The sequence below is a fragment of the Oncorhynchus masou genome, unplaced genomic scaffold (genome assembly GCF_036934945.1).
Source record: "Oncorhynchus masou masou isolate Uvic2021 unplaced genomic scaffold, UVic_Omas_1.1 unplaced_scaffold_1004, whole genome shotgun sequence".
NCBI lineage: Eukaryota > Metazoa > Chordata > Actinopteri > Salmoniformes > Salmonidae > Oncorhynchus > Oncorhynchus masou.
The window spans coordinates 83,979-103,959 of NW_026999736.1; the positions used below are offsets into that span (position 1 = coordinate 83,979).

Here is a 19,981-nt window from a genome sequence, read left to right on the forward strand (position 1 = left end):
CAGGCAAGTCAGTTAAGAACAAATTCTTATTTTCAATGACGGCCTAGGAACAGTGGGTTAACTGCCTGTTCAGGGGCAGAACGACAGATTTTTACCATGTCAGCTCGGTTACTAGTCCAACGCTCTAACCACTAGGCTACCCTGCCGCCCCGATTAAAGAGGGAGGAGGGAGGGGGTGGAGGATTAAAGAGGGAGGAGAAGGTGGCTTTAGCAGCAGATACAGAGGAAGAGAAGGTAGAGAGGAGGGAGTGAAAGGATGACAGGTCCTCCAGAAGTTTAGTTTTCCTCCATTTTTGCTCAGCTGCCCGCAGCCCTGTTCTGTAAGCTTGCAATGAGTCACTTAGCCACAGAGCAGGAGTGGAGGGCCCAGCCGGCACAGAGGAAAGGGGACAGTGCCAGTCATAGGATACAGAAAGGGAGGAGAGTAGGGTCGAAGAGGCAGAATCGGGAGACAGAAGGGAGAAGAATTTAGCAGAAGGGAGAGATGATAGGATAGAAGAAGAGAGAGTAGTGGGAGAGAGGAGATTTTAATGGCGCATGACCATCTGGGTAGGAGCTGAGTGTCTAGGGTTGGAGGAAAGGGAGACAGAAAAGGAAACAAAGTAGTGATCAGGTTGCAGTGAGATTAGTAGCCAAGCAGCCTCTAGTAAAGATGAGGTCAAGTGTATTGCCTGCCATGTGATTTGGATGGGATTGGGGGCAGGTTAAAAGAGGCAAGGAGGGGAAAGAGAGAGTTAGAAAGAAATTAATCGAAGGCAGACGTCGGGAGGTTGAAGTCGCCAAGTACGAAGAGTGATGAGCCATCGTCAGGAAATTAGCTTATCAAGGTGTTAAGCTCATTGAGGAGCTCTCCAAGGGCACCTGGTGGTGACAATAATGTTAAGCTTGAGTGGACAAGGAACAGTGACAGCATGGAATTCAACTGAGAAAATGGACAGATCAAATCTCCACTTAGGAGAAATGAGTATCCCTGTGCCGTTACCACGACGACCAGATGCTCTCGGACTACGAGAGAAAACGTAGCCACACGAAGGAAGAGCAGCTGGAGCAGCAGTGTTCTCTGGGGTAATCCAAGTCTCCGTCAGGTCCAAAAGGTTTAGGGACTGAAGGGCAGCATAGGCTGAGATGATCTCTGCAACTCTTGACCGCAGATCGGCAGTTTCAAACACTGCCAGAGACTCGAAATTGCACATGGGTTGTGTTCGCAGGTCACACTGAACGAGGAGGGTTGCAGCAAAGGGCTGGAGAGCGTCTGTGAAGCCTACAGGGAGACGTGCGAACAGATACGGAAAACACACACATAGTTGACAAAGCTACAAAAGAACAATATTAGATCATATATAAACAACTCGGCAGAACCGGCTTTGTTTCAGCGACGGTCTTAGTTTTGCGACAAAACCGCCACTGATGCGACCACCGCTTACAGCTTCCTGTGAGGAACCAGGGGAGACTGAGGAACCAACACTAATTGCTAATTGCCTAGCAGAGAGAGCACACCTCCTTGTACTAATTGCTAATTGCCTAGCAGAGAGAGCACACCTCCTTGTACTAATTGCTAATTGCCTAGCAGAGAGAGCACACCTCCTTGTACTAATTGCTAATTGCCTAGCAGAGAGAGCACACCTCCTTGTACTAATTGCTAATTGCCTAGCAGAGAGAGCACACCTCCTTGTACTAATTGCTAATTGCCTAGCAGAGAGAGCACACCTCCTTGTACTAATTGCTAATTGCCTAGCAGAGAGAGCACACCTCCTTGTACTAATTGCTAATTGCCTAGCAGAGAGAGCACACCTCCTTGTACTAATTGCTAATTGCCTAGCAGAGAGAGCACACCTCCTTGTACTAATTGCTAATTGCCTAGCAGAGAGAGCACACCTCCTTGTACTAATTGCTAATTGCCTAGCAGAGAGAGCACACCTCCTTGTACTAATTGCTAATTGCCTAGCAGAGAGAGCACACCTCCTTGTACTAATTGCTAATTGCCTAGCAGAGAGAGCACACCTCCTTGTACTAATTGCTAATTGCTAGCAGAAGAGCACACCTCCTTGTACTAATTGCTAATTGCCTAGCAGAGAGAGCACACCTCCTTGTTCATGTCTAGGTTTCTAATTGCTCCAGCAGAGAGAGCACACCTCCTTGTACTAATTGCTAATTGCCTAGCAGAGAGAGCACACCTCCTTGTACTAATTGCTAATTGCCTGGTTCCTTGTACTAATTGCTAATTGCCTAGCAGTCCTTGTACTAATTGCTAATTGCCTAGCAGAGAGAGCTCCTTGTACTAATTGCTAATTGCCTAGCAGAGAGAGCACACCTCCTTGTACTAATTGCTAATTGCCTAGCAGAGAGAGCACACCTCCTTGTACTAATTGCCTGTCTAGCAGTCCTTGTACTAATTGCTAATTGCCACCTGGTACAGCCAGAAGGGGACAGACCACCTCTAAGAGCCTGGTTCATCTCTAGGTTTCTAATCTCCACCTGGTACAGCCAGAAGGGGACAGGCCACCTCTAAGAGCCTGGTTCCTGTCTAGGTTTCTAATCTCCACCTGGTACAGCCTGAAGGGGACAGGCCACCTCTAAGAGCCTGGTTCCTGTCTAGGTTTCTAATCTCCACCTGGTACAGCCAGAAGGGGACAGGCCACCTCTAAGAGCCTGGTTCCTGTCTAGGTTTCTAATCTCCACCTGGTACAGCCAGAAGGGGACTGGCCTGGACCTCTAAGAGCCTGGTTCCTCGCTAGGTTTCTAATCTCCACCTGGTACAGCCAACAGAAGGGGACAGGCCACCAATCTAAGAGCCTGGACCTTCATGTCTCCTGTTGTGTACTGTACGTCTCCACCTGTGTGAAGCCTGCTCCATGTGTACTGTAGTGGGACAGGCCTCAATACCTGTGTGAAGCCTGCTTCCATGTGTACTGGTTTCAATACCTGTGTGAAGCCTCTCCATGTGTACTGTAGTGTGACCTCAATACCTGTGTGAAGCCTGCTCCATGTGTACTGTACGTGTGACCAATACCTGTGTGAAGAGCCTGTGTTCCTGTCTAGGTTTGTAATCTCCACCTGTGTAAGCCTGCTCCATGTGTACTGTACTGGACTTCAATACCTGTGTGAAGCCTGCTCCATGTGTACTGTAGTGTTTCAATACCTGTGTGAATGCTCCATGTGTACTGTAGTGTGACCAATACCTGAAGCCTGCTCCATGTGTACTGTAGGCCACCTGTGTGAAGCCTGCTCCATGTGTACTGTACGTGTGACCTTACCTGTGTGAAGCCTGCTCCATGTGTACTGTACAGCCAGAAGTGAGACAGGCCACCTCTAAGAGCCTGGTTCCATGTGTACTGTAGGTGACCTCAATCCTGTGTGAAGCCTGCTCCATGTGTACTGTACGTGTGACCTCAATACCTGTGTGAAGCCTGCTCCATGTGTACTGTACGTGTGACCTCAATACCTGTGTGAAGCCTGCTCCATGTGTACTGTACGTGTGACCTCAATACCTGTGTGAAGCCTGCTCCATGTGTACTGTACGTGTGACCTCAATACCTGTGTGAAGCCTGCTCCATGTGTACTGTACGTGTGACCTCAATACCTGTGTGAAGCCTGCTCCATGTGTACTGTACGTGTGACCAATACCTGTGTGAAGCCTGCTCCATGTGTACTGTACGTGTGACTTCAATACCTGTGTGAAGCCTGCTCCATGTGTACTGTTTCTGACTCAATACCTGTGTGAAGCCTGCTCCATGTGTACTGTACGTGGACCTCAATACCTGTGTGAAGCCTGCTTCCATGTGTACTGTACGTGTGACCTCAATACCTGTGTGAAGCCTGCTCCATGTGTACTGTACGTGGACCACCTCAATACCTGAAGCCTGGTTCCATGTGTACTTTCTGACCTCAGTACCTGTGTGAAGCCTGCTCCATGTGTACTGTACCTGACCTCAGAACCTGTGTGAAGCCTGCTCCATGTGTACTGTACGTGTGACCTCAATACCTGTGTGAAGCCTGCCCCATGTGTACTGTATGTGACCTCAGTACCTGTGTGACAACCAGGTACTTGAGTGTGAAGCCTGCTCCATGTGTACTTCGTGTGACCTCAATACCTGTGTGAAGCCTGCTCCATGTGTACTGTACGTGTGACCTCAGTACCTGTGTGAAGCCTGCTCCATGTGTACTGTACGTGTGACCTCAATACCTGTGTGAAGCCTGCTCCATGTGTACTGTACGTGTGACCTCAATACCTGTGCTCCATGAAGCCTGCTCCATGTGTACTGTACGTGTGACCTCAATACCTGTGTGAAGCCTGCTCCATGTGTACTGTACGTGTGACCTCAGTACCTGTGTGAAGCCTGCTCCATGTGTACTGTACGTGTGACCTCAATACCTGTGTGAAGCCTGCTCCATGTGTACTATACGTGTGACCTCAATACCTGTGTGAAGCCTGCTCCATGTGTACTGTACGTGTGACCTCAATACCTGTGTGAAGCCTGCTCCATGTGTACTGTACGTGTGACCTCAGTACCTGTGTGAAGCCTGCTCCATGTGTACTGTACGTGTGACCTCAGTACCTGTGTGAAGCCTGCTCCATGTGTACTGTACGTGTGACCTCAGTACCTGTGTGAAGCCTGCTCCATGTGTACTGTACGTGTGACCTCAATACCTGTGTGAAGCCTGCTCCATGTGTACTGTACGTGTGACCTCAATACCTGTGTGAAGCCTGCTCCATGTGTACTGTATGTGTGACCTCAATACCTGTGTGAAGCCTGCTCCATGTGTACTGTACGTGTGACCTCAATACCTGTGTGAAGCCTGCTCCATGTGTACTGTACGTGTGACCTCAATACCTGTGTGAAGCCTGCTCCATGTGTACTGTACGTGTGACCTCAATACCTGTGTGAAGCCTGCTCCATGTGTACTGTACGTGTGACCTCAATACCTGTGTGAAGCCTGCTCCATGTGTACTGTACGTGTGACCTCAATACCTGTGTGAAGCCTGCTCCATGTGTACTGTACGTGTGACTTCAATACCTGTGAGGGCAGGGTGATCAGTGTTGCAGTTAGTAATTAATATCTTCATGCATTGTTCCATCTTGATAGATTGGTTTCCACCAGTTCCCTGTGGGGACACACACACACACGCGCGCACGCACGCACGCACACACACACACAGGCAGGCAAGCACGCACGCACACACACAAACCCAATGCATGGACACACACACACGCACACACGCACACACGCACAAACCCAATGCACAGACACACACAAACCCAATGCACAGACACACGCGCACACACACACACACACACACACACACACACACACACACACACACACACACACACACACACACACACACACACACACACACACACACACACACACACACACACACACACACACACACACACACACACACACACACACACACACACACACACACACACACACACACACACAGCTCTAACTCTGTTGCCTGGCTGTGAATGATTCTCCTGCTCTGTACTGTCAGATGGCAGACTCACTGTACACTACAATCCACTGCCCGAGTCAATATTGATATTGAACCAGTCCGCAGCCTACAGTCTACAGGAGCAGTGACCTGAACAATTCACGGGTTGTATATATTGTCACAATATTGTCATAATATTTGAACGTTTGTTTCTGGACTGATGCCCGAGTGAGCATTCTCCTCCAACGCATCGTCAATGAGCGCTGATGAAGATGTCATCAAAAGTGCATTACAGTGGCTTGGAAATACAATGCTATTCAACAGGAGATAAATAACATGCAGTGTAACGTTAGCTCGCTAGCTAAGATTGAGCGGAGCACACTCGATTTTTGTTACGAGCTAACGTTAGAATTGCTAGCTATTTTAGACGGAAGTCGCTAGCTTATGACAACATTGCCATCTGTCTAAAGTAAATTTGACGACACGATAATGCAGGCAGAGTTGTTTTGCCAATAAATATTTTGACAACTTCCCCAATGAATGACTGGGCTTGTTACAACTTTAGGCCACCACTATCACACTATAACTTTCATAACAGTGGCATGACACGAAGGTGCAACCTTTGAATAGAAATAACAAAGGAGGGAGGAAACAGGGAAACTCCACTCCGGAACTCCCATCAGGCCTCTGCCCGGAATTGGAATCTTCGAGAGATTAAATAGTCTTTGTCCTTGATTACCAGTCCCAGTTCTTTACGTAGCTTCATCCTGTTGAGAATAGCAGATTGGTTCCAGTGTAGATACCAGGTCCTACTCCTTAGGTAGACTTCCACATACAAACTGATTTATAGAATCTCCAGAGTACAAACTGGGATTCCTCCTCCTTCCCAGTCTCTCCCTCTCTTACACACAGGTCCACAGGAGAAGGGTTTTCCACTAGGTTGTAGGATACTGAGCCGTACTGAGGCAGGTGTTGCAGGCGTCTCTTTTTATTGATACACAGGTGTAAATACAGACGTGATACATTCATTGGCCTCAGTGTGTTTTTTTTAACATTTATTTTTATTTTAACATTTATTTTTATTTTAACATTGATTTTTATTTTAACATTTATTTTTATTTTAACATTTATTTTTCACAGACAGTGTTTTCATTAAAAAAAGAAAATTAAAAACATCCATTGATATGCTGACATGATAAATCTATAGTTGAATGGCTGCATTCCCTGTCACAGATTAGACCTTTCACTGAAAGTACAGACAATCTGGAGAAAACACATGTTTTCCTATGGCTTTACTTCAAATAAAGTAATACAGTCCGGTAGGAGAGCAACACTCAGAGAATGTATGGAATATATACACAGTACACAAGAATATGTAGTACTAGCAGTAACAGAACATGTAGTACTAGCAGTAACAGAACATGTAGTACTAGCAGTAACAGAACATGTAGTACTAGCAGTAACAGAACATGTAGTACTAGCAGTAACAGAACATGTAGTACTAGCAGTAACAGAACATGTAGTACTAGTAGTAACAGAACATGTAGTACTAGCAGTAACAGAACATGTAGTACTAGCAGTAACAGAACATGTAGTACTAGCAGAAACAGAACATATAGTACTAGTAGAAACATAACATGTAGTACTAGTAGTAACATAACATATAGTACTAGTAGTAACAGAACATGTAGTACTAGCAGTAACATAACATATAGTACTAGCAGTAACAGAACATGTAATACTAGCAGTAACAGAACATGTAGTACTAGCAGTAACAAACATGTGGATAGCAGAAACAGAACATGTCCCCTAGCTGAACATAACATATAAAATTCCAAGTAATCAAATTGTAGACAGTTATCAGAACAAGTAGATAGACATAACAAACATATAGTACTAGTAGAACATGTCTAAGGGAATATGGCTGCAAGCAACGACACTCAGAGGGTAAAACTTGTGACATGTAGTACTAGCCTGTAACAGAACATGTAGGACGCAGTCATAACTAGTGTGTGTGTGTGTGTGTGTGTGTTGTTCAGTTCCTGAGGTATAACATGTAGTACTAGTACAGACGCTGTAGCTCTGCAGAAACAGAACATGTAGGACTAGCTAACCACCTAACACAACCATAGTAACAGAACAGACGGTGTTAGCAGAAACAGAACATGTCTGTACTTCTGCATTCGCTTGCTCTTTAGTTTAGTAAACTAGAGACCTTTAGGTTTTGGCTGGGTAACTATAGAGACCTGTAGGTTTAGGCTGGGTAACTATAGAGACCTTTAGGTTTAGGCTGGGTAACATAGAGACCTTTGGGTTTTAGGCTGGGTAACTATAGAGCATTTTAGGTTTAGGCTGGGTAACTATAGAGACCTTTGGGTTTAGGCTGGGTAACTAGAGACCTTTAGGTTTAGGCAGGGTAACATAACTATGTTAGTTTAGGCAGTAACTATAGACATATGGGTTTAGGCTGGAAACAGAGAGTACCTTTGGGTTTAATGGGTAACATATAGACTTTAGAAACAGAACATGTAGTACTGGGTAACTGTAGAGACCTTTAGGTTTAGGCTGGGTAACTATAGAGACCTTTGGGTTTAGCTGAACTACAGATACCTTTAGGTTTAGGCTGGGTAACTATAGAGACCTTTAGGTTTAGCAGTAACAGAGACATATAGTTTTACTGGGTAAATAGAGACCTAGTACTAGTAGTAACAGAACATGTAGTTTAGGCTGGTAACATAAGATGTAGTTTAGCAGGGTAACTATAACATTTAGTACTAGGCTGTAACTATAGAGATGTAGGTTTAGGCAGTAACTATAGAACATGTAGTACTAGCAGAAACATAGAACATATGGTACTAGGCTAGTAACAGAACATGTAGTACTAGGCTAGTAACTAGAGACATGTAGTTTAGGCTGGGTAACTATAGAACCTTTAGGTTTAGGCTGAAACAGAACCTATAGTACTAGTAGTAACTATAGAGACCTTTAGGTTTAGCTGTAACTATAACATTTAGGTAGGTAGTAACAGAGACCTTTGGGTTTAGGCTGTAACTATAACATATAGTACTAGCAGTAACATAACACCTTTGGTACTAGTAGTAACAAAACATGCAGTACTAGACAGCAACAGTGGGTTTAGGCTGCTAAATATTTGGGCTGGGTAACTGAATATTTAGGAACTACAGTTTGGGTTTAGGCTGCCAATCAAGACCTTTGGGTTTACAGTTATCCAAAGTAGATGAAGACATAGACAAACAACACCTTTGGGTTTACGTGTCAGAACATGTCTAGGGGGTAATATAGGCTTTGGGTTTAGGCTGGGAAGCTCAAGAGGGTAAAACTTAGAGACATCAAGACGGTAAATATAGAGCCCTTAGGTTTAGGCTGGGACTGTGATACGTAGTCACGGTAACTATAGAGTGTGTCTGTGTCTGTGTGACCTTTGTGTGTGTAACTATGTTCCTGGGCTGGGTAACTATGACTTTGGGCTGAGGTCCTATAGAGACCTTTGGGTTTATGTAGTCCTCCAGAGCCTTTGGCTCTGCCATGGCCTTGTCCAGATACCTTTGCCCTTATCGGACAGCTCAACCACCTGCACAACCATAGAGGGAACAGACGGTGTTTAGCTGGAGGAACCTGTCTGTGCTTCTGCTTCGCTACAGTGCTCTTTGTGTTTAGGCTGGGTAACTATAGAGACCTTTAGGTTTAGGCTGGGTAACTATTGAGACCTTTGGGTTTAGGTTTAGGCTGGGTAACTATAGAGACCTTTAGGTTTAGGCTGGTTTTGTAACTACAGAGACCTTTGGGTTTAGGCTGGGTAACTATAGAGACCTTTAGGTTTAGGCTGGGTAACTATAGAGACCTTTGGGTTTAGGCTGGGTAACTATAGAGACCTTTGGGTTTAGGCTGAGTAACTACAGAGACCTTTGGGCTGGGTAACTATAGAGACCTTTGGGTTTAGGCTGGGTAACTATAGAGACCTTTGGGTTTAGGCTGGGTAACTATAGAGACCTTTAGGTTTAGGCTGGGTAACTATAGAGACCTTTGGGTTTAGGCTGGGTAACTATAGAGACCTTTGGGTTTAGGCTGGGTAACTATAGAGACCTTTGGGTTTAGGCTGGGTAACTATAGAGACCTTTAGGTTTAGGCTGGGTAACTATAGAGACCTTTAGGTTTAGGCTGAGTAACTACAGTGACCTTTGGGTTTAGGCTGGGTAACTATAGAGACCTTTGGGTTTAGGCTGGGTAACTATAGAGACCTTTGGGTTTAGGCTGAGTAACTACAGAGACCTTTGGGCTGGGTAACTATAGAGACCTTTGGGTTTAGGCTAGGCTGGGTAACTATAGAGACCTTTGGGTTTAGGCTGGGTAACTATAGAGACCTTTGGGTTTAGGCTGGGTAACTATAGAGACCTTTAGGTTTAGGCTGGGTAACTACAGAGACCTTTGGGTTTAGGCTGGGTAACTATAGAGACCTTTGGGTTTAGGCTGGGTAACTATAGAGACCTTTGGGTTTAGGCTGGGTAACTATAGAGACCTTTGGGTTTAGGCTGGGTAACTATAGAGACCTTCAGGTTTAGGCTGGGTAACTATAGAGACCTTTGGGTTTAGGCTGGGTAACTATAGAGACCTTTAGGTTTTGGCTGGGTAACTATAGAGACCTTTAGGTTTTGGCTGGGTAACTGTAGAGACCTTTAGGTTTTGGCTGGGTAACTATAGAGACCTTTGGGTTTAGGCTGGGTAACTATAGAGACCTTCAGGTTTAGGCTGGGTAACTATAGAGACCTTTAGGTTTAGGCTGGGTAACTATAGAGACCTTTGGGTTTAGGCTGGGTAACTATAGAGACCTTTGGGTTTAGGCTGGGTAACTATAGAGACCTTTGGGTTTAGGCTGGGTAACTATAGAGACCTTTGGGTTTAGGCTGGGTAACTATAGAGACCTTTGGGTTTAGGCTGGGTAACTATAGAGACCTTTGGGTTTAGGCTGGGTAACTATAGAGACCTTTAGGTTTTGGCTGGGTAACTACAGAGACCTTTGGGTTTAGGCTGGGTAACTATAGAGACCTTTGGGTTTAGGCTGGGTAACTACAGATACCTTTGAGACCTTCAGGTTTAGGCTGGGTAACTATAGAGACCTTTAGGTTTAGGCTGGGTAACTACAGTGACCTTTAGGTTTAGGCTGGGTAACTACAGTGACCTTTGGGTTTAGGCTGGGTAACTATAGAGACCTTTAGGTTTAGGCTGGGTAACTATAGAGACCTTTAGGTTTTGGCTGGGTAACTATAGAGACCTTTGGGTTTAGGCTGGGTAACTATAGAGACCTTCAGGTTTAGGCTGGGTAACTATAGAGACCTTTAGGTTTTGGCTGGGTAACTACAGAGACCTTTGGGTTTAGGCTGAGTAACTATAGAGACCTTTGGGTTTAGGCTGGGTAACTATAGAGACCTTTAGGTTTTGGCTGGGTAACTATAGAGACCTTTGGTTTTAGGATGGGTAACTATAGAGACCTTTGGTTTAGGCTGGGTAACTACAGAGACCTTTGGGTTTAGGCTGGGTAACTATAGAGACCTTCAGGTTTAGGCTGGGTAACTATAGAGACCTTTGGGTTTAGGCTGGGTAACTATAGAGACCTTTAGGTTTTGGCTGGGTAACTATAGAGACCTTTAGGTTTAGGCTGGGTAACTATAGAGACCTTTAGGTTTAGGCTGGGTAACTATAGAGTCCTTTGGGTTTAGGCTGGGTAACTATAGAGACCTTCAGGTTTAGGCTGGGTATCTATAGAGACCTTTGGGTTTAGGCTGGGTAACTATAGAGACCTTCAGGTTTAGGCTGGGTAACTATAGAGACCTTTGGGTTTAGGCTGGGTAACTATAGAGACCTTTGGGTTTAGGCTGGGTAACTATAGAGACCTTCAGGTTTAGGCTGGGTAACTATAGAGACCTTTGGGTTTAGGCTGGGTAACTATAGAGACCTTCAGGTTTAGGCTGGGTAACTATAGAGACCTTCAGGTTTAGGCTGGGTAACTATAGAGACCTTCAGGTTTAGGCTGAGTAACTATAGAGACCTTTAGGTTTAGGCTGAGTAACTATAGAGACCTTCAGGTTTAGGCTGGGTAACTATAGAGACCTTCAGGTTTAGGCTGGGTAACTATAGAGACCTTCAGGTTTAGGCTGGGTAACTATAGAGACCTTTGGGTTTAGGCTGGGTAACTATAGAGACCTTTAGGTTTAGGCTGGGTAACTATAGAGACCTTCAGGTTTAGGCTGGGTAACTATAGAGACCTTTGGGTTTAGGCTGGGTAACTGTAGAGACCTTTAGGTTTAGGCTGGGTAACTATAGAGACCTTTAGGTTTAGGCTGGGTAACTATAGAGACCTTCAGGTTTAGGCTGGGTAACTATAGAGACCTTTGGGTTTAGGCTGGGTAACTGTAGAGACCTTCAGGTTTAGGCTGAGTAACTATAGAGACCTTTGGGTTTAGGCTGGGTAACTATAGAGACCTTCAGGTTTTGGCTGGGTAACTATAGAGACCTTCAGGTTTAGGCTGGGTAACTATAGAGACCTTTGGGTTTAGGCTGGGTAACTATAGAGACCTTCAGGTTTTGGCTGGGTAACTATAGAGACCTTTAGGTTTAGGCTGGGTAACTATAGAGACCTTTGGGTTTAGGCTGGGTAACTATAGAGACCTTCAGGTTTAGGCTGGGTAACTATAGAGACCTTCAGGTTTAGGCTGGGTAACTATAGAGACCTTTGGGTTTAGGCTGAGTAACTATAGAGACCTTTGGGTTAATGCTGGGTAACTATAGAGACCTTCAGGTTTAGGCTGGGTAACTATAGAGACCTTCAGGTTTAGGCTGGGTAACTATAGAGACCTTCAGGTTTAGGCTGGGTAACTATAGAGACCTTCAGGTTTAGGCTGGGTAACTATAGAGACCTTCAGGTTTGGGCTGGGTAACTATAGAGACCTTTGTGACAACAGTACTTCTGATGTAACAAACAAAATGGCCTTCTAAAATAAAAATGGATTGATTGAGGAACCTAGAAACAAGCTATTAAGGCCAGTCCATGACACGTGCTTGCACAGTGTAGATGTAACACACAGTGATGTTCTCTGTAACCCATCCTGAGTGTTATTGATGTGTCATCCCTGGTGATTAAGAGGTAACATGGAAACCCACCTTTTTCCTGGCTCCCTCCAGTCTCTGCAGCTGCAGTATGGCTGCATCCTTCGACAGCAGCTCCAAATCTTCCTCTATCTTAGACTGGGAAAATAAAACACAATAAGTTTTTAAAAATATATATATTAGGTTGTCGTTCATTACCTCATGCTGACGTGTCCCGTGTGGTTGTTTAATTGCGGTTGAAACATGTTTTAACGTGCTTTTGTGTTTGATTGTCAGTGCCGTCCTGTGTTTACCTCATTTACTGGCTCCCCAGCAGCTTCCTGGTATAGCTTTTCACAGATCTTTCCCTGCAATCAATCAATCAGCCAATCAAACAATCAGCCAATCAAACAATCGTATCTATTTAAAAAAAATGTAAAAAAAACTTGTACTTTGTCAGATGATGTCACAAATTGCTTTGAAAGATTTAGTGTGAGTCTTCTACACAGACACTAGCTGGGTTACAGAGCAGTGTAACAGAATCACTGAAACACAAAAAAAAGGCCACAGGAAATCTTGTCTATGTTTTAGTCTCTACCGTCACAGAGAGACGGTTCATTCAATTCACATAGGAAGTGTCCCCCCCCAAAAAATGGCACCCTATTTCATATATAGTGCACTACTTTTAACCAGAGCCCTATGGACCCTGGTCAAAAGTAGTGCACTATGTAGGAAATAGGGTGCCATTTGGGAGGCAGTTATAATGTTTGAGACACTTACTGTTTGAACGCATTCCTTCAATTCATCCAGCAGGCCCCTGAGGTCAAGATAATTTCTGTCTTGTCTCTGGAGAACTTCCCGATAAAAGTCCATGATTTTGAGCAGGACACAGCCGTGGTACTGGACATGGGAGAGAACAGGAGGATGGACGTTGTGTTTAGTAAATGCGCTGCCGAGGTCGAGCGCGATGGACATGGTGACGATGGAACTTCTTCAGTCATTCGTCTCAGACTCTGATCCCAGAGCACCAATAAATCAATCAATCAAATCTATTTTTTATAAAGCCCCTTTCACATCAGCCGATGTCACACAAAGTGCTTTACAGAAACCCGGTGTAAAACCCCCGATGAGCAAGCTATGCAGAGGCAAAAGCACAGTGGTAGAAGTCCCTACAAGTCAGGAACCTAGAGAGAAACCGGGCTCTGAGAGGAGGCCTGTCCTCTCCTGGCTGTACCAGGTGGAGATTAGAAACCTAGAGAGGAACCGGGCTCTGAGGGGTGGCCTGTCCTCTCCTGGCTGTACCAGGTGGAGATTATAAACCTAGAGAGAGGAACCAGGCTCTGAGGGGTGGCCAGTCCCCTTCTGGCTGTACCAGGTGGAGATTAGAAACCTAGAGAGGAACCAGGCTCTGAGGGGTGGCCTGTCCTCTCCTGGCTGTACCAGGTGGAGATTAGAAACCTAGAGAGGAACCAGGCTCTGAGGGGTGGCCTGTCCTCTCCTGGCTGTACCAGGTAGAGATTAGAAACCTAGAGAGGAACCAGGCTCTGAGGGGTGGCCTGTCCTCTCCTGGCTGTACCAGGTAGAGATTATAAACCTAGAGAGGAACCGGGCTCTGAGAGAAGGCCTGTCCTCTTCTGGCTGTACCAGGTGGAGATTAGAAACCTAGAGAGGAACCAGGCTCTGAGGGGTGGCCTGTCCTCTCCTGGCTGTACCAGGTGGAGATTAGAAACCTAGAGAGGAACCAGGCTCTGAGGGGTGGCCTGTCTTCTCCTGGCTGTACCAGGTGGAGATTAGAAACCTAGAGAGGAACCAGGCTCTGAGGGGTGGCCTGTCCTCTTCTGGCTGTACCAGGTAGAGATTAGAAACCTAGAGAGGAACCGGGCTCTGAAGGGTGGCCTGTCCTCTTCTGGCTGTACCAGGTGGAGATTAGAAACCTAGAGAGGAACCAGGCTCTGAGGGGAGGCCTGTCTTCTTCTGTGTCAGTCCTTACCTTCTTGTGCTTCTTGATCTTGTCAAAGATGACTGTCTTTAACAGGATTCTGCCATCATGAGACGTGTTTGTCTAGTGAAGGAAACAACAGGTACAGTATGTCAATCCGCTATACAGACTCATTCACACATAACCCATCAAAATATAATCTATCTCTGGTAAACCATTGGGAGTGTAATGACCCATCAAAAATAGAATCTATCTCTGTAAAACCATTGGGAGTGTAATGACCCATCAAAAATAGAATCTATCTCTGTAAAACCATTGGGAGTGTAATGACCCATCAAAAATAGAATCTATCTCTGTTAAACCATTGAGAGTGTAATGACCCATCAAACATAGAATCTATCTCTGGTAAACCATTGGGAGTGTAATGACCCATCAAAAATAGAATCTATCTCTGGTAAACCATTGGGAGTGTAATGACCCGTCAAAAATAGAATCTATCTCTGGTAAACCATTGGAAGTGTAATGACCTATCAAAAATAGAATCTATCTCTGGTAAACCATTGGAAGTGTAATGACCCATCAAAAATAGAATCTATCTCTGGTAAACCATTGGGAGTGTAATGACCCATCAAAAATAGAATCTAATGACCCATCAATCTATTTTTGATGGGTCAGGGTCATTAGATTCTATTTTTGATGGGTCATTAGATTCTATCTCTGGTAAACCATTGGGAGTGTAATGACCCATCAAAAATAGAATCTATCTCTGGTAAACCATTGGGAGTGTAATAACCCATCAAAAATAGAATCTATCTCTGGTAAACCATTGGGAGTGTAATGACCCATCAAAAATAGAATCTATCTCTGGTAAACCATTGGGAGTGTAATGACCCATCAAAAATAGAATCTAATGACCCATCAATCTATTTTTGATGGGTCAGACTCATTCAGATTCTATTTTTGATGGGTCATAGATTCTATCTCTGTTAAACCATTGGGAGTGTAATGACCCATCAAAAATAGAATCTCTCTCTGGTAAACCATTGGGAGTGTAATGACCCATCAAAAATAGAATCTATCTCTGGTAAACCATTGGGAGTGTAATGACCCATCAAAAATAGAATCTATCTCTGGTAAACCATTGGGAGTGTAATGACCCGTCAAAAATAGAATCTCTCTCTGGTAAACCATTGGGAGTGTAATGACCCATCAAAAATAGAATCTATCTCTGGTAAACCATTGGGAGTGTAATGACCCATCAAAAATAGAATCTATCTCTGGTTAGCCATTGGGAGTGTAATGACCCATCAAAAATAGAATCTATCTCTGGTAAACCATTGGGAGTGTAATGACCCATCAAAAATAGAATCTATCTCTGGTAAACCATTGGGAGTGTAATGACCCATCAAAAATAGAATCTATCTCTGGTAAACCATTGGGAGTGTAATGACCCATCAAAAATAGAATCTATCTCTGGTAAACCATTGGGAAGGGTAACCATGTTTTTACCACTCAGAACTCCAGTTCCAAGCCCTGTCCATAGATGGTATTTCTATGCATTGAACTGCATCCCAAGCCGCAGGGACACACTGAATGGTGTCAGGATGATCCATTGTGGAGGACCTGCGACCTCTGACACTGGTACTGACACGTTACACATTGTGCCGTACAACGCTTCAGTGAAGACGCTTTGCTGTTATACACACGTGTGTATTCCCAGTTATAACAATAGTCACTTTATTCCTCCAGGTTAAACATTTAGGCATCAAGTGACCAAAAGCGTTTTTTCAAACACACGTGGCTACATTGGGTAACAGTTTCCATGACAGTGTTCTCACAACACTATATCTGTCAGTGCCATGTCGTAACTATAGTGTGATACTGTTTATGACATGTTTATTTCACAGGGAGGTCAGTTGAGACCAAGTTCTCATTTACAACTGCGATACCTGGCCAAGGTAAAGCAAAAGCAGTGTGACATAAACAACAACAACGACAACAACACAGAGTTACACATAAACAAACGTACAGTCGATAACACAATAGAAAGATCTGTTTACAGTGTGTGCAAATGAAGTAAGGAGGTAAGGCAATGAATAGGCCAATAGTGGCGAAGTAAATTACAATTTAGCAGTTTACACTGGAGTGATATATGTGCAGTTGGGGATGTGCAAGTAGGAATACTGGTGTGCAAAAGAGCAGAAAAACAAAAAACCATAATGGGGATGAGGTAGGTAGTTGGTTGGATGGGCTATTTACAGATGGGCTGTGTACAGCTGCAGCGATCGGTAAGCTGCTCTGACAGCTGATGTTTAAAGTTAGTGAGGGAGATATAAGTCTCCAACTTCAGAGATTTTTTGCAATTCGTTCCAGTCATTGGTAGTGGAGAACTGGAAGGAAAGGCGGCCAAAGGAGGTGTTGGCTTTGGGGATGACCAGTGCAATATACCTGCTGGAGCGCGTGCTACGTGTGGATGTTGCAATGGTGACCTGTGAGCTGAGATAAGGCGAAGCTTTACCTAGCAAAGACCAACGAGAGCATCCAGGTCGCAGTGGTAGGTAGTATATGGGGCTTTGGTGACAAAACGGATGGCACTGTGATAGATAGAGTGTTGGAGACTATTTTGAAAATGACATCACCGAAGTCCAGGATTGATAGCATAGTCAGTTTTACGAGGGTATGTTTGGCAGCATGAGTGAAGGAGGCTTTGTTGAGAAATAGGAAGCCAATTTTAGATTTAACTTTGGATTGGAGATGCTTAATGTGAGTCTGGATGGAGAGTTTACAGTCTAGCCAGACACCTAGGTATTTGTAGTTGTCCACGTACTCTAAGTCAGAACCGTCCAGAGTAGTGATGCTAGACGAGCAGGTGGGTGTGGGCAGCGATCGGTTGAAGAGCATGCATTTCGTTTTACTAGCATTTAAGAGTAGTTGGAGGCCATGGAAGGAGAGTTGTATGGCATTGAAGCTCGTTTTTAGGTTTGTTAACACAGTGTCCAAAGAAGGTCCAGAAGTATACAGAATGGTGTCGTCTGCGTAGAGGTGGAGAAAAGAATCACCAGCAGCAAGAGTGACGTCATTGATATATACAGAGAAGAGAGTCGGCCCGGGAATTGAACCTTGTGGCACCCCCATTGGGGCGGCAGGGTAGCCTAGTGGTTAGAGCGTTGGACTAGTAACCGAAAGGTTGCAAGTTCGAATCCCCGAGCTGACAAGGTACAAATCTGTCGTTCTGCCCCTGAACAGGCAGTTAACCCACTGTTCATAGGCCGTCATTGAAAATAAGAATTTGTTCTTAACTGACTTGCCTAGTAAAATAAAGGTAAAATTTAAATAAATAAATAAATAGAGACTGCCAGAGGTCCGGACAACAGCACCCCCATAGGGACTGCCAGAGGTCCGGACAACAGCACCCCCATAGAGACTGCCAGAGGTCCGGACAATAGCACCCCCATAGAGACTGCCAGAGGTCCGGACAACAGCACCCCCATAGAGACTGCCAGAGGTCCGGACAATAGCACCCCCATAGAGACTGCCAGAGGTCCGGACAACAGCACCCCCATAGAGACTGCCAGAGGTCCGGACAACAGCACCCCCATAGAGACTGCCAGAGGTCCGGACAACAGGACCTCTGATTTGACACACTGAACTCTGTCTGAGAAGTAGTTGGTGAACCAGGCGAGGCAGTCATTGGAGAAACCAAGGCTGTTGAGTATGCCCGATAAGAATGCGGTGATTGACAGAGTCGAAAGCCTTGGCCAGGTCGATGAAGACGGCTGCACAGTACTGTCTTTTATCTATGGCGGTTGGCGGTTATGATATCGTTTAGAGCCTTGAGCGAGGCTGAGGTGCACCCGTGACCGGCTCGGAAGCCAGATTGCACAGCGGAGAAGGTACGGTGAGATTGGAAATGGTCAGTGACCTGTTTGTTGACTTGGCTTTCGAAGACTTTAGAAAGGCAGGGCAGGATGACAAGGTAAAAGCTCTAACTGTTTGGGCACCTGGAAAGCATCACAGAATTCTGCTGGTTATCTCTACAGTAGATTGCAATGCCACCCCCTTCAGCAGTTCTGTCTTGACAGAAAATGTTGTAATTGGGGATGGAATCCTACATTGTCTTTGGGGGAGAGGTCCTGATGTACAGTATACTGTATATATAGAGAGATATGCAGTAGTTTACTGATGAAGACAGTATATATAGAGATATACAGTAGTCTACTGATGAAGACAGTATATAGAGAGATATACAGTAGTGTGCTGATGAAGACAGTACATAGAGAGATATACAGTAGTTTACTGATGAAGACAGTATATATAGAGAGATATACAGTAGTCTACTGATGAAGACAGTACATAGAGAGATATGCAGTAGTTTACTGATGAAGACAGTACATATAGAGATATACAGTAGTCTACTGATGAAGACAGTATATAGAGAGATATGCAGTAGTCTGCTGATGAAGACAGCATATATACAGAGATATACAGTAGTTTACTGATGAAGACAGTACATATAGAGAGATATACAGTAGTCTGCTGATGAAGACAGCATGTGTAACTACGTTGGTCGGAACTTACGAAGTCTTTCTGTACTTCCTGGATCAGCTCCTGCATTTTGGTCAGGTCCACACAGTCAGAGACCTTGTCCTTCACACACACCCTGGACCGGGCCTCACTCTGGACCTGGGAAGTAGCACAGTCCTGACCCATAACAGCCAGAAGGAGGACCAGCAGCAGAGAGAACTGGACCACACTGGACAAACTGGGCATATTTATACTGGATCAACTGGTGCCTGCTTCGACTGGGTCAACTGCTATCTGCTTCGACTGGATCACCTGGTCACCTGGTTCGTTCAATCTCTGTTTGAATCACCTGATTCAAATGACCTGCCAAATATCTGACCTACAGCACATACAGGATCCGATTCACTGAATCACTGAATCACTGATGTACAATCGACTCACTGAGTATCCCACTCTACTAACTGACTGATTGAAAGACTGACTGAGCAAATGATTCCCTTCTTCTTCCCGTCCTCTCAGCAGGTGAGTCAGTCAGGTCTGCTCTGTTCTCTGCAGGTGAATTCTCTGTGGGTCTGACATTCCTCTATACAGTCGCTAACCTTTATACACTGCCAGAGCTCCTCCTGATGATGTAACATCACACACACACACACACACCTAAACGTGCACACACCTCCCTCCCTCCCTCTTTCACTGCATGTTGTCATTCTGCTCTCTGGAATGTGCAACCTGACAACAGAACCCCTGTTGGTGTCCCTTTGAAACCTGAGATGGGCAGACATTCTGTCCCTTTGAAACCCGAGATGGGCAGACATTCTGTCCCTTTGAAACCCTCCCTTTTCACTGGGCAGACATTCTGTCCCTGTCATTCTGTCCCTTTGGGCAGACATTCTGTCCCTTTGAAACTGGAACATTCTGTCCCTTTGAAACAGATGGGCCTTCTGAAACCCGAATGGGCAGACATTCTGTCCCTTTGA

General features: G+C 45.0%; 1 protein-coding gene across 1 annotated transcript; it reads right to left on the reverse strand.

Moving 5' to 3' along the window:
* Window positions 1-814: 814 nt before the first annotated feature.
* On the reverse strand, window positions 815-19,596 carry LOC135528646 (uncharacterized). The gene is made up of 8 exons (XM_064957761.1): window positions 19,059-19,596; window positions 14,532-14,603; window positions 13,322-13,441; window positions 12,856-12,909; window positions 12,617-12,700; window positions 9,005-9,032; window positions 983-1,261; window positions 815-861 (listed from the first exon to the last, which is right to left on the reverse strand). Exons 1-8 carry the CDS (start codon window positions 19,248-19,250, stop codon window positions 815-817), a joined length of 876 nt encoding a protein of 291 aa, XP_064813833.1. The 5' UTR covers window positions 19,251-19,596.
* Between the last annotated feature and the right edge of the window lie 385 nt (window positions 19,597-19,981).